Source organism: Piliocolobus tephrosceles, chromosome 8 (assembly GCF_002776525.5).
Source record: "Piliocolobus tephrosceles isolate RC106 chromosome 8, ASM277652v3, whole genome shotgun sequence".
NCBI classification, from domain to species: Eukaryota; Metazoa; Chordata; class Mammalia; order Primates; family Cercopithecidae; genus Piliocolobus; species Piliocolobus tephrosceles.
In genome coordinates, this window is record NC_045441.1 from 117,949,934 (window position 1) to 117,965,477 (window position 15,544).

The following is a 15,544-nucleotide window of genomic DNA, read 5'->3' on the forward strand; positions in this document are numbered from 1 at the left end:
AAGAAAAGAAAAGAAAAAGAAATACGTTCTCTAGCTCTTTCTCCTCACCCCAGGCCAGAGGGTCTGTTTGGGTGCCTCAGTTTCCCTGCTGTTCTGTTCCCCAGGCCTCCAGCTTTTGGCTTGCCCTGAGTACAGCTTTGCCTGGGCATCCCAGCTGGCTCCCTTGGGCTCTCCCTGACCACTCTGACCCTGGCCCTGCCCACCTGCCTGGTCACATTTCCCTCTGGCTGCTCTGGCTGGGGCTCTCCCTGGTTCAGCCTGGCTGACCCACCCTTTCCCTGGCAGGATCTGCCCCATGGCCCAAATGGGCACATTGCCCAGGGGGCTCCCTGGCACTATAGGGGAAGAGTCTCTCCTTCCCCTCTTACCACCTCAGTTGAGTCAGACTTGGGGGAGGGGGACACACAGTGTGAGTCACTGGGTGCCCTTTTCCTGAGCTCAGCTTCATTCTGAGGTGATGAGGCCAAACGGGCTGCTGACAGGGACACTGAGTCAGGGGCAGGGGACCCAGTTTTACTCCTGGGACTCTGGATTTGGGCCCCACATGAGGCTTTTCTATTTGTAAAGTCAAGCAATGGCTGGGAGGCACCTGCCCCACCCCCCGCAGGATTCTCCTTCATTGGCCTGGGCAAGGTCCCTGCTTCCTCTCAGGCCCTCTCTGCACAAGCACACACACTTTCCTTCCCTGTCCACAGGTGGACAATGCCCTGGGCTAGGAGCCAGCCCTCGCAGGTCCTATCAACAGCCTGCCACCAACTAGTCTAGAAAATTCTGTCAACACCAGATCAGTGGGTTTTGCCCTAATCACTGGCCTCAGTTTCCCCATTTACCTCTTTAGCCCGTGCGAGGTGTGGAGGGAGCATATTTCATTCCTGACAGTTTGGTGTGTTGGGGGTGTGGATGGAGAACTGTTGGCCCTCCCCGCCATCTTCCAGCGCGGCGGCACCGGGGGCCCAGGGGGTGGGCACCCTCAACCCTGTCCCGCTGCTTGGGCGGCGCGGGGGAGGGGCGGCGGGGGCGGGGCGTCCTGCCCGGCGCGGCCCCCACCCGCGGGCCGGGCGGCATTCCTGGGAGGCCGGCGCTCTGACGTGGACCCGGGGGCCGCGGGCGCGGCGGGGGGGCAGCGGCCCGGGGGCTTCTTAAACCCCCCGCCCCGGCCCAGCCCGCACTTCCCGAGCACCGCTCCGCCCCCAGAGGGAGAGAGAGCCAGAGAGCGGCCGAGCACCTAGGAGGCCAGCTGAGCCCCGCCGAGCCCCGCCAGCCCCGGCGCGAGAGAAGTTGGAGAGGAGCGCAGCGCAGCGCAGCGAGTTCCGTGGTCGCGCCCCGACAGCGCCCTACAGCCCCCGACAGCCCCAACCCCGGCCCTAGCCCCGGCCGCACCCCCAGCCCGCGCCAGCATGATGAACAACAGCGGCTACTCAGACGCCGGCCTCGGCCTGGGCGACGAGACGGACGAGATGCCGTCCACGGAGAAGGACCTGGCGGAGGACGCGCCGTGGAAGAAGATCCAGCAGAACACATTCACGCGCTGGTGCAATGAGCACCTCAAGTGCGTGGGCAAGCGCCTGACCGACCTGCAGCGCGACCTCAGCGACGGGCTCCGGCTCATCGCGCTGCTCGAGGTGCTCAGCCAGAAGCGCATGTACCGCAAGTTCCACCCGCGCCCCAACTTTCGCCAAATGAAGCTGGAGAACGTGTCCGTGGCCCTCGAGTTCCTGGAGCGCGAGCACATCAAGCTTGTGTCCATAGGTCAGTTCGGGGGGACGAGGGCACGGGCGCGTCAGGGATAGGGTCGCCCCATGGGGCAGGGGACACAGGTGCGGGGTGGGCGCTCGAGGTGCTGAGCGACAGGGCAGAGGGCACCCCCCTGGTACAGAGAGAAGACCCTGGCCCGGGCCCTCCCACCCACCGACGCGGGCCACGGGCACTGTCTGCACATCCCTCTGGGGACAGCGAGCACTCCCTGGGTGCCCTGGGGAGTCCAGGCCTTAGGGTTTGCGTGCCATCCAGCTGCCGCCTCGCCATGCACACTCCCACCGCCCGTCTCCGCTCACTGTCCCCTTTCCTTCCATCCGGCAACCTAGCACACACTTGGGAGGACAGAACCTGTGCCTGTCACTGATTACTGGGGGCCCCCAACAAAACAAGTGGCTCCCCAGCTTCACAACCCCTTCGCGGGCCAGGAGAGAGCTGAAGACAGGTCCCAACAACTGCCCGCGTCTGCGGGCTCTGGGGCCGAGGGGAGCTGGCGCGGGAGGCCCTCTTCGTGCATGTGCTCAGCAGCTGGGTTCAGGCCCAGGGGCCAGGACAGGCAGGGCCCAGCCTCAGAAACCTAAAAAGGCACTGAGCGAGTGCGGGGAGACTTAACCCCTGACTGTCCTCCTCCTGCTTCAGCCTGCAGCGGAGGGGGCTTCCGCAAGTCCAGGCCCTGCCCCAGCCCACCCCCTACCCCGGGATTGGCTGCAGCTAATGGTCTGGGCTGCGGAGAGGGAGGGGAAGGCCTGTGGAAGGGAGGAAGTCATTGAGTGTAACCAGATTTGGAAGGTGTGTAGTGCAGGGTGGGGGCGGGGAGACACTCCAGTCTTGGGAGCAAAGACGCCAAGGGTGGGCTTAGAGTGGCAGGAGGCCGTCCTGCCCTCAGAGTCCTGCAGTCATCCCTGAGGCAGGGGGGCCTGGGGAAGACCCCACTGCCACCCCTGTGGAGAGCTCTTAAGAACCTTGCTGGGATTTGCAGGATGGGGTTCTTGGACGGTACACCCCACGGCCCCAGGAGAGGAGTTTCATGGCGGGCCAGGTGGGCCCCACACTGGATGTTCCCTGAGATTTCTCTGTCAGCCCCACTCTCCCTTGGGGCCATCTCTAGGCCTCCTGATATAGCAGCTGAGGTCAGCCCGGGGCCCTTTGCCCCATCCAGTCCCCTCCCTAGCCCTTACCCCCTCCTACCTCTATACTGCCCCCCCACCCCACCCGCCTGGCCTGGCCTGGAAATAGCCCTGCCTCCGTGACACAGCAGATGTCTCTGAGCTTTCCAGAAGGACAAGGCTGAGGGCAGGGGGTGGGGGAGGGGGCCTGGAGTGTGTAGTGAGGCTGAGGGCTACGTGATGGAGGCTGAGGGGTCAGAGAGGAGTCAGTCCTGGGCCGGCATCCTCAGCAGACTGGGGTTTGAAAGGCAGGACTGACTGTCCCAGGTGGGGTCTTGGGGAAGAGCGGGAGGCCTCTGCAAGACATGTAGGAAACCACTCAGCCTTCCCCTCCCTTCCAGTCTGCGGGGGCTCCCGGCCCCTCTCCAGGCCTGGTCCTTCATGAGCACACCTCTCCCCTCCCCCGTGGCGGTGCCTGGCTCCAGCCCCCTTGGCTCTGCGGAGGAGGGGCCAGCTTAGAGCTGAGGGGAAGAAGCAAAAGCTGGTTTGAGGGTGGGAGGGAAGCTCCCTGGTTCCCGCTGGGAGGAAGGGGAGGCAGTCCTCATTTGGGCCAAGTGGCTCACTTGCGCTGATGAGATAAGCTGTCAGCAATTCAGCTGCCGGCCCCAGGCTGAGGCTGGAGGGGAGGGGACACTGGCAGCGACCGGCAGAGGTCCAAAGGGGCTGCCCACGAGGAGGGGGCATCCTGCTTCTGCTCGCTCCCCTCCTCCATTTAGTGGTGGGAAGGGGCGATCCACGGGGCCTCCTTCTGAGTATTGTCTCAGCACTGAAATCGAGAGTCTGGGCACCTCAGGGGGCATCAGAAAGACTCCCCACTTCTCTTTCTAGAAGGAAGTCGGGGTCTGGAGTAGCAGCTGGGATCCAAGTCCACCTGAAGAAGGGGCACTGAGCCCAGGCTAAAGGAGCTGTGCCCTTCATATCCCCACCACCTTGTCCTGGGCCCCCATTGCCCCTCGACCCCTCCGAACAAAGAGGCCTATGAGGCAGCTCTGTCCCGCAGCTGTTCCCCAGTTGCTATTCCTTCTCCTGGAGCCAACAACCGAGGGAGGGGCTGGAGGGGGCAGCAGCTGTCCCAGCACCTCCCTAGGCCCAGCCCTCTCCTCCCCCTTCGTTTGAGGCCTGGGGTGGCCTCGGGAACTAGCTGTCTGGCCCCTCCCACTCCTTTGGGGGTATCCCTAGGCAGATGGAGAACTGGTTTGGTGGGCCCTGGTGCCGCTGAGCTCCTTTCCTCTGCCTGGCCTCCGAGAGGGAGGAGGGAGAGGGAGGTCATTGCTTCCAGAGTGGGACTTGGGGCCCCACTGCCCTTCTCCTGCCCCAAGCCTGGACCGCTTGCTGTCTGGCCCAGGGCCAGTTGCTGGGGAGAAACCTCCCTCTCCAGCAAGTATGAATGACCACCCTCCCCATATACACACCCCTCCAACCCCTGCAACCTCAAGGCTTCCTGCCCAGGGGTCTGGCTCCAGTTTGCAAGAAGTAATTCTGAGCATGTGAGCTTTGGAGTCTGTCGGGGTTGTGAGAGACTGGGGGCACCGGGGCATCCAGACTGTGTGAAAGTGTTGGAGCCTGTGTGTTTGAGAGAAAGCACCGGGAGGCAGGGAGTGAGTGTGTCATGGAATCTGAAAGCTGCCAAACCATTGTGCTGCAGTGGAGCCAGGGGAAGGGGGCGGGCTGGGGAGCTGCTGGGGAAGGAAGGATGAATCAGTGACAGGGTGGGGGAGCCCAGGAGGCCAGAGCCCCAGCCAGAGGGACAGGGAGACTGAGGCACCCCTCCCATGGCAGGTGGGAGTGAGGCAGGGGATGCCCTGGATTTCCCAGGCTCTTGGTCTCCTAACACTCTCCCCAAGATGTGGGGAAGGGTGGAGGGGAGAAGATGTGTAAGGGGAAGCCTCCACTCCACCCTCTCCCATCTCTCGGGCAACATCAGTAAACAAGACTGAGTCCTCCACCCGCTTCCAGCCTCCTGAAAGCAGTGCTTTGGGAAGCTGATAGATTTCAGAACTTCATTGCCCTTTACAAGTAAGCTGAATTCCAAAGATCTGTCTATGTGCTAGGCTGCCCCAGGCTTCTGGATATTTCTTTCTGATTGTTAAGTGGGATCTAGGCCCCCCCCAAATCTTGAGGAACCAGTTCTGGCTCAAAGGATTCCTCAAAGGAGGTGATGGGTGGAGTGTGTCAGCTCCTGAGGCTGGAGTCCCTCTGGCCCCCAGCCTTTGACAACATGACTTTCAAGACCTAACCGAGAATGTACCAGACTCCACCCACCCACCCCTGCCCCACTATCGGAACCCCTTGGTTTCTAAAGCCCTTTGTGGCATTCGGGGTAGAGTGTGAGTGGAAACTCGTCCTACTCCGCTCCAATTTCAGTTCTTAAAATATTCATTCATTCAACTAATATTTAGTGAGACCTTACTATGTTTAAGACCTTCATTGTAGAAAGATAAAACCTAGTGTCTAGAATGAAAGAAACTAGACCAAAAAAAAAAGAGTATATACTGTGTGATTCCATTTATATAACACTCTAGGAAATATAAAGTCATCTATCGTGACAGAGAGCAGATCAGTTGTTGCTTGGGATGGAAGGACAAGGATGGCAGGAGGGAGGGCTCACAAAGGGGTGTGTGCAAGGAAACTTTGGGGAGTGATGGATGGTACCTTCGTTATTCTCGATCTGTGGTGACGGCTTCGTGAGATATCCATAGTGTCAAAGCTTCTCAAACTTCATTATCTAGCCTGTGCAGTTTGCTCTATGTCAATCATAGCTCAGTAGAACTGTTAACAAAACAAAAAGGCTCTGCCCTGGGAGCCTTACAATCCCACAAGGCCAGACAGAAACCAAGTAATTACATAAACAGGAGGCAGACTCACTTGCTGTAGCTGAGGTGAGGGTACCTTCCGGAACCGCAGGAACACAGAGAAGCAGCCATCTGACCGGAAGGGCCCCATAAAGGACTTGGCATCTGAGTGGGGCCTTGCAGGAGGGAGAGGGTCAGGTAGGCAGAGACCAGAGGCCTGACCCCAGGGCTCTGGCCCGAGGAGCTGCGCAGATGAGGGAGGGTGCTCTGGGGCAGTGGAGGGTGGGGCGCCCCTGAGCCTGTCTGTGCCCTCCCCTCTGCAGACAGCAAGGCCATCGTGGATGGGAACCTGAAGCTGATCCTTGGCCTGATCTGGACGCTGATCCTGCACTACTCCATCTCCATGCCCATGTGGGAGGATGAAGATGATGAGGACGCCCGCAAACAGACACCCAAGCAGCGACTGCTCGGCTGGATCCAGAACAAGGTGCCCCAGCTGCCCATCACCAACTTCAACCGTGACTGGCAGGATGGCAAAGCTCTGGGCGCCCTGGTGGACAACTGTGCCCCTGGTGAGTGGGCCAGCGAGCACAGCATGGAGCCCTTAGCTCCCAAAGACAGAGGGGACAAACTGGGGCTGCCAAGGCACATGGTTGTCAGAATGCACACCCTGGGGCCTGGGGGGCAGGATCCCCTGCAGGGTTTATCCTCCTTCAGCTGAGACTGTCTGCTGGTTGGCAGCAGGCCCTACCTGATGAGTGTGCCAGATTCCACAGAGGCAGGGAGAGGTTTACAACCCCTTATTTTACAGACAAGGACACCATGGCCCAGAGAGGGCTGGTGACTTATCCAAGATCACACAGGTTATCCATGGCAGAAACACCTAGAGCCTCGGGCCTGGACTCCCTGCCCCATGAATTCTTTACTGTGCCACGAGGCACTATTCCTGCCGAGCTGAGAGAGAGGCAGTGTGGTGACCGGGACTTGTAGCAAGACCAGGAGTTAGATCCAGAGAAGGCTTTTCTCTGGGAGACCCTGGGATGGCTTTGAGAAGGGGTTGAGGCTCAGGATGATGTGCGATGAGGCCAGTGGGACACTGCCTGGTGGCAGGTGACCCAGCCTTGCCCCTTCTTCATGTAGGTCCTGGCCTGGTCAAGTGAGGGCAGCTCAGGAGCCATGATAAAACTGAGGCATCACTGGCTAGCGCATACCCCATGGACAGCTCTTTTTCTGCCCCTCACCTCCTGAAAAGAGAGGTTTTCTCCTGGAGTCAGCCCCTTGGGAGAATCCTCCTCCACCCTGGGGTCAGCTGGGGAGCAGGGGGTGGGAGGCGGGGGCACAGCCTCCTGGGAAGCATTCCCAGCTGCTGAGCCATGGCCCATAACTGGTGTGGCTGCCAGCAGTGAGCTCAGCTGTTCCAGCCAGTCATGGATTCCAGCTTTGAGCCCGCCCCCTCCCCGAAACGGTGTGCCATCCCCCTCCTCCAGTTCTGGCCTGAACCAAGTGCCCCCTCACCTCCAGCCTTCACAGGAGTGATCTGGGGCTGCCTCAGCATCCTTCCTGTTAGGAGGGCGGGGCTCCTGAGGACAGCAGAGAAGAAGTCATTCTCTCCCCACAGGCCCTTTAATGCCTCAGTTTCCCCAAGTGAGCAGTTAGAAGGAATAGGGAGTCTTATACCCTAAGACTGGCATGGAAAGTGTTTGGAGATCTAGGGCTTCAGGACAGCTGTGAGGAAGCCTTCTAGGAATGGGTCAGGGGCGTATGTGGGACAAGCACTCTGACCTCCTCTGCCCACCCCTGAGAAAGCTGAATGAGGCAAGAGATATCTGAGAGGGGGTACCCTCCCAGGGTTTGGGGTTCAAGGTCTGAGCTGGGGCCTGGGCAGGCAGGAGGCCGGCCAGCAGGGCTGGTGCCAGGCTGCGTCAGCCAGGGCAGAAAGGCCTCATTGTTGGTGGTGGGGAGGGCTGTCGTGCTCCTACATGGTGAGGGGCCTCGCAGCTGATGGGATCAGCAGGAACCTGGCTGGTCAAGGCCTAGAGCTGGTGGGAAGGGGTGTGAAGCCACCGCCTCCGAGGGTGTTGGGTGAACAAATGCCTTGCATCCTGACCAGCTGGCTGCCCCTCACCATTGTCTCCCTCCATCACCTCTCCAGGTCTCTGCCCCGACTGGGAGGCCTGGGATCCCAACCAGCCCGTGGAGAACGCCCGAGAGGCCATGCAGCAGGCCGACGACTGGCTTGGGGTGCCCCAGGTACCTGCACAGATGGGGCAGCAGGGGGCAGGGGGCAGGGGCAGAGGTTGATTCTGTAAGTTTACCTGACTGGGGTGCAGGGGGAGACTGGGGCTGCTGGGAAAAAGAGGACACCATGTGAAATCACTCCCTTCCATCACAGGTCATTGCCCCTGAGGAGATCGTGGACCCCAACGTGGATGAGCATTCTGTTATGACATATCTGTCCCAGTTCCCCAAGGCCAAGCTCAAACCAGGCGCCCCTGTTCGATCCAAGCAGCTGAACCCCAAGAAAGCCATCGCCTATGGGCCTGGTACGTGTGAGCCCCTGGCAGCCCTCCTGGGCAGCTGGGCACATGTCGGCTCTCCCTGAGTAACCCGGGCTCTGCTCCTACCCCGCAGGCATCGAGCCACAGGGCAACACCGTGCTGCAGCCTGCCCACTTCGCCGTGCAGACGGTGGACGCAGGCGTGGGCGAGGTGCTGGTCTACATCGAAGACCCCGAAGGCCACACCGAGGAGGTATGCAGAGGCCGCTGGGGAAGAGGGATTCGCTTGGGATTGGAACCAGAGAGCGTGGGGCCAACAACAGGAAATGGCCCGGAGGTGACTGCTAGAGCGACACACTGTGCTGTGCAGTCTGGGGAAGGTGTCACCGTGGGGGCTAAGTGGGGCTGGGGTGCATAAGGCGTTGTGTGGTCAGGAGAGACTATGGTCATTGGAGGGGCTTCCAATCTTTTTCCCTCCCAATAGGCCAAGGTGGTTCCCAACAATGACAAAGACCGCACCTACGCTGTCTCCTATGTGCCCAAGGTCGCTGGGTTACACAAGGTATCTCCCTCTAGGCCCCCCTGCCTGCCCTGCTCTTCACATCCTTGGCTCCGGCTGCAGGGACCCCTCTCTCAGCCTGCACTTCGCCCCTGCCCAGAGCCCCAGCTGCCCTCCTCTCACCCTCCTTGGTGTGGCTGTGCCCCTCTGCCCCCCTCAGGACCGCTCTCCCCTAGAAGCTAACCTTTGACCTCTGACCCCTAGGTGACCGTGCTCTTTGCTGGCCAGAACATTGAACGCAGTCCCTTTGAGGTGAACGTGGGCATGGCCCTGGGAGATGCCAACAAGGTGTCAGCCCGTGGTCCTGGCCTGGAACCTGTGGGCAATGTGGCCAACAAACCCACCTACTTTGACATCTACACTGCGGGTAGGACGGGCCCCAGAGGGATGCAGGCGGAAAGCCCCTGACCGTGTGGGGCTGTGGGAGGTGGGGCTGGGGCAGGGATGCCAGCCAGAGGGTGGGCAGCCTCAGGGTGAAGGCACTGGGGCAGCTGTGTGTCCAGAGTGGGTGCTGACAGCCTCTGTTTTCGGCAGGGGCCGGCACTGGCGACGTTGCTGTGGTGATCGTGGACCCACAGGGCCGGCGGGACACAGTGGAGGTCGCCCTGGAGGACAAGGGTGACAGCACGTTCCGCTGCACATACAGACCTGTCATGGAGGGACCACACACCGTACACGTGGCCTTTGCGGGTGCCCCCATCACCCGCAGTCCCTTCCCTGTCCACGTGTCAGAAGGTAAGGGCCCTTCACCGCTCCCCACGGTAGCCCTCACCAAAGCCAGGATGCAGAGAATTGCCACCAAGTTCTGGTCCTGAGGACTGGGGGAACATGAAGCACTAAGTCCATGGGACAGAGGGGCACGGCTGGCTGAGGCTTGCAAGGGGCAAGAGGAAGAGCTGGGGCGGGGCTCTGCAGAGACCCCCTTCCTGAGTCCTCCACCCTACCCCCAAGGTGGCTGGAGTCCCTAACAGCAGGGCTGGGAGGCCACAGTGGAGGGTCCCAGAACACGTGCCACACTGGGAGGGCTGAGCGGAAGTGACGGGGCCGTACGGGTAGGGGCATATCTGGGGAGCACTGTCCACACACCAGGCCCTCGGGTGGTGACTGCCCCACTTGTTCTCTCCCTACACTCAGTGCCCATCGTCCACCAGGCCAAGAGAGTGGTGCCACGTTAATGCTTTCCAGTGGAGGCGGGGCCAGGCATGGCCGTAGCTGACTGGCCTCACCTGCGCTGTGTGGCATGGCCCGGGCAGTGTGGAATCGCCCCACTTCCATGGCATCCTGTGGCAGGCCCCAGGTTCCATGCCATTGTCTGTGTTCTGTGGCAGGTCTAGTGTCTTTGCCACTTGCCTGGTGATTTCTGTGGTGAAATCTGGGCTCTGAGCTCTGCCTGTGTTCTGTGGGACCCCTGGGGCAGTGCCCTTGCCTATGGTCATGGCAGTCCTGGAATACGTGTCGTTGCCTGTTTCGTAGCACCTGTGGGTTCCATGCCATTTTCTGGACTCTGTGGCAGGCTGAGATTCCTATTCCTTTGCCTGTGTTCCATGGCAAGGCCTGAGCTCACTGCCACTGGCCAGTCTGTGGTAGGCTGATGTCCGTAAGTTGCCTGTGTTCTATGGCAGGCTTCGAGTTCTATGAAGTAGCTCTTGTTCCGTGGCGTTGCTGGATGTTTTGTGGCATGACTTAGATCCTAAGGTTGCTTTGGTGCTCTGAGAGGCCCAGAGGGCTCTAGATGGATGGCCTTGGGGTGGGTAAAGGAGCCTTCCCTGTCTCTCTGAACCCACTCTCAGCCCAGGCTCTGCCATGCATTTCCCCAGTGGCACTGGCTCGGAAGCTTTCTTGTAACCTGCCTGATCTGGGGCCTGTACCAGCTCCAGCCCAGCAACCCCGGTTGTGTTGGGGGCACAAAGGGCTCCAGAGCAGGGCTGTGGGCCACTGCTTGTGCCTGGGAGGGGTTAGAAGGACTGTGCACAGGGAGGTGGGGGCTAGTACTCCAAGGCCCCTCAGCACCCCCAACCTCCTTTCTCTTCCTTCTCTAGCCTGTAACCCCAATGCCTGCCGCGCCTCTGGGCGAGGCCTGCAGCCCAAGGGTGTTCGTGTGAAAGAGGTGGCTGACTTCAAGGTGTTTACCAAGGGTGCCGGCAGCGGGGAGCTCAAGGTCACAGTCAAGGGGCCAAGTGAGTGCCAGAGCCCAGGGTCGTGAGGGTGAGGCTGGGGGATCAGGAGGGAAGTATGGCCAGTGGTTCTGACTCCCAGAGGGCAGTGACAGCCCGCACCACAGCTCCACAGTGACCAGAGGCACCCCAGAATCTCAGGCACATTGTCTCCTCTCTGCCTCAGTTTCTCGGTCTGCAAGCCAGGAATGATTCTCTCCACCCTAAGTGCTATACGGGGTGTTATGTACAGGGATGACAAGTGGTCCCTGCCATGAGTTGCAGCACTGCTCACTAGAGCACTGCCCTCGGGCTGGGTCGGGGTCCCCATGCTCCGTGAGGGGATTGAGGAGCTGGGACTTCAAGGCTATTGATCTGCCGTCTTCCCCCACACCTTGCCCCCATCTCCTCAGAGGGCACAGAGGAGCCGGTGAAGGTGCGGGAGGCTGGGGACGGTGTGTTCGAGTGCGAATACTACCCGGTGGTGCCTGGGAAATACGTGGTGACCATCACGTGGGGCGGCTACGCCATCCCTCGCAGGTAAGTACCTTGCGCCCCCCATGCTGTCCTGTCTAGGCCATCACAGGGAGGGACAGAGGGCAGTGGGCTGCGGGGGAGTTTGAGGGGAGATGGAGGGGGACCTCGGGGGTCACTTCCTGGAGTAGACACCAGCTCCTCTCTGCTCAGCCCCTTTGAGGTACAGGTGAGCCCAGAGGCAGGAGTGCAAAAGGTCCGGGCCTGGGGTCCTGGTTTGGAGACTGGCCAGGTGGGCAAGTCAGCTGACTTTGTGGTGGAAGCCATTGGCACCGAGGTGGGGACACTGGGTAAGTGGCTGAGGGGCAGGAGGAGGGAGTGCTGTGGGGGGAGGGCAGCAGGGGACACTGTGGGTAATGGGTGCAGTGAGCATGCTGGGGAGTGCTGGGGTGAGCAGGGAGATGGGACATGAGGTGGCCAGAGGGGAACTGGGGGACGGAAGGGTCTTACCTGATGCTGGACCCTCTGACCCTCCCCGACCTCGCCCCAGGCTTCTCCATTGAGGGGCCCTCACAAGCCAAGATCGAATGTGATGACAAGGGGGATGGCTCCTGCGATGTGCGGTACTGGCCCACGGAGCCTGGGGAGTATGCTGTGCACGTCATCTGCGACGACGAGGACATCCGAGACTCACCCTTCATTGCCCACATCTTGCCCGCCCCACCTGACTGCTTCCCGGACAAGGTATGGTCCCAGGTCACACACACCTGCCCTGGGGGTGGGGCAAGCTGGTTCTCCTCCCGTCCCCAACCCAGCCTTCTTCCCTCCACACAGGTGAAGGCCTTTGGGCCTGGCCTGGAGCCTACAGGCTGCATTGTGGACAAGCCCGCTGAGTTCACCATTGATGCCCGTGCAGCTGGCAAGGGAGACCTGAAGCTCTATGCCCAGGTAGGTCATTATCCAGTCTCTGCTGTCCTAACTACCTATGGCAGGGACCCTGGAAGGCAGGGCCAGGCCAGAGGCAGAGACCTCCTGGCAGGAAATGACAGCATCACAGTAGATCAGGCAGGACTGATACTCATGGGCCCATCAGTACCCTGGAAAATTTTAAATTTTGTGTTTTATGTTTCTTTTTTTTTTTTTTGAGATGGAGTCTTGCTCTGTTGCCCAGGCTGGAGTGCAGGGGCACAATCTCTGCTCACTGCAAGCTCCGACCCCCGGGTTCATGTCATTCTCCTGCCTCAGCCTCCCAAGTAGCTGGGATTACAGGTGCCCGCCACCACACCCGGCTAATCTTTTTTAGTAGAGACCAGGATGGTCTCGATCTCCTGACCTCATGATCCGCCCACCTCGGCCTCCCAAAGTGCTGGGATTACAGGCGTGAGCCACCACAGCGGGCCAAATTTTGTGTTTTCTTAATGATGATAACCTAAAAACGTATTTTACCAAAGAGTCATTTTTGTGCTAATTTGTAATTGAAAGATTGTTTCATTGAATAAGACATTGGTTTTCCAAGTCAGTTTCTCAGATTCGTGTCCATTGACTCCTAGAGGTTAATGAACATATTCTTGAGAATCTAAGACGGTGATTCTTCTTTGAACAGCTCATGATTCAGTTTTAGGAACATAAATTTAGTCCACACTCTTCCTGTCCAACACATTTCAGAGTTGAGGAAACCTAGGCTGGGAGAGCAAGCCATACAGATGGCCTTGAGCTAGGCCTCCAGGCTCCCAGGGTGGGCTCTGGCCGCCAGAGCATGTGGCCCTGGGCTCTGGTGGCCTCAGTAACTGGTGTGGGGGTGGGAGTGCCTGTGCTTTGGCAGTGGAAAAGGAGGCGCTGGGTTCACCTGTGGCCGGCAGAGGGCGCTCTGCAGAGGCCACAGCTATGAACTTTGCTTGGGTGATGCCCACAGGACGCGGACGGCTGTCCCATCGACATCAAGGTGATCCCCAACGGCGATGGCACCTTCCGCTGCTCCTACGTGCCCACCAAGCCCATTAAGCACACGATCATCATCTCCTGGGGAGGCGTAAACGTGCCCAAGAGCCCCTTCCGGGTGCGTCCTCCCAGTTTGCCCCGTGCCCACCACCAGGGGTCCCTGAGGGAGGGCGGATGCCTCGCTGGAGTCCCTGTTGTCCCTGGGCTCAGGCTGGGACTGAGGCTTGGGCTGGTGCCACTGAGGCTAGGCCGGGTGCGCTGGGCAGGAGGATGAGCCTTGAGGGAGGGCACGGCGCTGAGCTGTGACCCCTCCCGCAGGTGAACGTGGGCGAGGGCAGCCACCCCGAGCGGGTGAAGGTGTACGGCCCCGGTGTGGAGAAGACCGGCCTCAAGGCCAACGAGCCCACCTACTTCACCGTGGACTGCAGCGAGGCGGGGCAAGGTGCGCCCAGCCGGAAGGGGTGGGTCTGGGAGGGGAGCAGGGGTGAGTCGGGTTGGGGGACTGAGCCTGACTCACAGTGGTGCCCGCCTCTCTGCAGGCGATGTGAGCATTGGCATCAAGTGCGCCCCCGGCGTGGTGGGCCCTGCAGAGGCTGACATCGACTTCGACATCATCAAGAATGACAACGACACCTTCACTGTCAAGTATACGCCACCGGGGGCAGGCCGCTACACCATCATGGTGCTGTTTGCCAACCAGGTACCCAAGCTCCTGGGTACTCACAGTGACGTGCACCTCCCAGCTCTAGAAGGCAGCTGTAGATGCTGTCACGGGACAGGGAGGGATGATTCCGCAGACATGGCGGAGCCCTACCTGTGTGAGGCAGGGTGCCTCAGAGGAAGCAAAGGGGGCTGTTTTGGAGGCTGCCCCTGTCCATGCTGGGTCCCCTGGGTGTGTCCGGAGCCGCATCTAAACCACAGCAGGGGTGTGTTCCTCTCGAGAGCCCTGACTGAGCCTCTCCTCCACATCCAGGAGATCCCCGCCAGCCCCTTCCACATCAAGGTGGACCCATCCCACGATGCCAGCAAAGTCAAGGCCGAGGGCCCTGGGCTGAATCGCACAGGTGAGTGTCTGGGCAGGGGCTGGGCCTGGCTCGAGGTTGGGGTTACGTGGCTACCAGGCCCTCACCACATCTCTGGGTGCCTCCTCAGGTGTGGAAGTTGGGAAGCCCACCCACTTCACGGTGCTGACCAAGGGAGCCGGCAAGGCCAAGTTGGACGTGCAGTTTGCAGGCACAGCCAAGGGCGAAGCTGTGCGGGACTTTGAGATCATAGACAACCATGACTATTCCTACACTGTCAAGTACACCGCTGTCCAGCAGGTGCGCTCTGGCCCTCCCATGCCCCCGCCGGGCTGGACTGTCAGAGCTCTGGGTCTCCCTCCTCCAGTCCCATGGGACCAGTTCTGGCTCCTCCATGCCTTCGCTGCCTCCTGCCCTCACGCTCGTGATGGATCTGAGCTTCAGAGCCCATATTCACCACCAGGATGTTGCAGGACCGTGCCTTACACCCAGTTCTGACCTACCATTGTACCCAACAGGGCAACATGGCAGTGACAGTGACCTACGGCGGAGACCCTGTCCCCAAGAGCCCCTTTGTGGTGAATGTGGCACCCCCGCTGGACCTCAGCAAAATCAAAGTTCAGGGCCTCAATAGCAGTAAGTGGGGCAGGAGCCACCCTGGGAGTGAGGGGTGTTCGGGCGGGGTGGACCGGAGTCTCCTCATGATGTCACCTGTCCTCCACGCAGAGGTGGCTGTGGGACAGGAACAAGCATTCTCTGTGAACACGCGAGGGGCTGGCGGTCAAGGCCAACTGGATGTGCGGATGACTTCGCCCTCTCGCCGGCCCATCCCCTGCAAGCTGGAGCCAGGCGGTGGAGCAGAAGCCCAGGCTGTGCGCTACATGCCCCCGGAGGAGGGGCCCTACAAGGTGGACATCACCTACGATGGTCACCCAGTGCCTGGCAGCCCCTTTGCTGTGGAGGGTGTTCTGCCCCCTGATCCCTCCAAGGTGAGGAGATAGGAGCTGGTTGGGGCTGGGAGCTGGGGACTTGTTGGGAAAATGGAAGAGTCATAGGGGGCAGAGGCCAGAGGGACTTATGTGCCTGGAGTGGGCACAGCCAAGAACGTGGGGCTGAGGCCAGCCCCGCCCCACCACCTTCCTTGGAGACAACTTAGCTATTAAGAGCCTGGCCTTGGAGTCAGACCTG

The 15,544-nt window shown here is 60.4% G+C and overlaps 1 protein-coding gene across 4 annotated transcripts in view; it reads left to right on the top strand.

The window, feature by feature from the left end:
• The first annotated feature begins 1,397 nt into the window (after positions 1-1,397).
• FLNC (filamin C) overlaps positions 1,398-15,544 on the top strand; it is a 28,944-nt gene continuing 14,797 nt past the window's right edge. For 2 of the 4 annotated variants that reach the window (XM_023223495.1, XM_023223496.1), the window contains exons 1-20: positions 1,398-1,749; positions 6,037-6,285; positions 7,866-7,963; positions 8,106-8,256; positions 8,345-8,463; positions 8,695-8,772; positions 8,974-9,136; positions 9,304-9,504; positions 10,809-10,946; positions 11,336-11,462; positions 11,610-11,746; positions 11,947-12,140; positions 12,231-12,344; positions 13,309-13,452; positions 13,653-13,776; positions 13,874-14,034; positions 14,308-14,398; positions 14,487-14,656; positions 14,875-14,992; positions 15,083-15,345. In XM_023223495.1, the coding sequence (XP_023079263.1) occupies positions 1,398-1,749; positions 6,037-6,285; positions 7,866-7,963; positions 8,106-8,256; positions 8,345-8,463; positions 8,695-8,772; positions 8,974-9,136; positions 9,304-9,504; positions 10,809-10,946; positions 11,336-11,462; positions 11,610-11,746; positions 11,947-12,140; positions 12,231-12,344; positions 13,309-13,452; positions 13,653-13,776; positions 13,874-14,034; positions 14,308-14,398; positions 14,487-14,656; positions 14,875-14,992; positions 15,083-15,345 (3,192 nt within the window). The remainder of the gene's footprint in view (positions 1,750-6,036; positions 6,286-7,865; positions 7,964-8,105; positions 8,257-8,344; positions 8,464-8,694; positions 8,773-8,973; positions 9,137-9,303; positions 9,505-10,808; positions 10,947-11,335; positions 11,463-11,609; positions 11,747-11,946; positions 12,141-12,230; positions 12,345-13,308; positions 13,453-13,652; positions 13,777-13,873; positions 14,035-14,307; positions 14,399-14,486; positions 14,657-14,874; positions 14,993-15,082; positions 15,346-15,544) is intronic. The other 2 variants (XM_023223497.1, XM_023223498.1) reach the window with 1 other exon arrangement.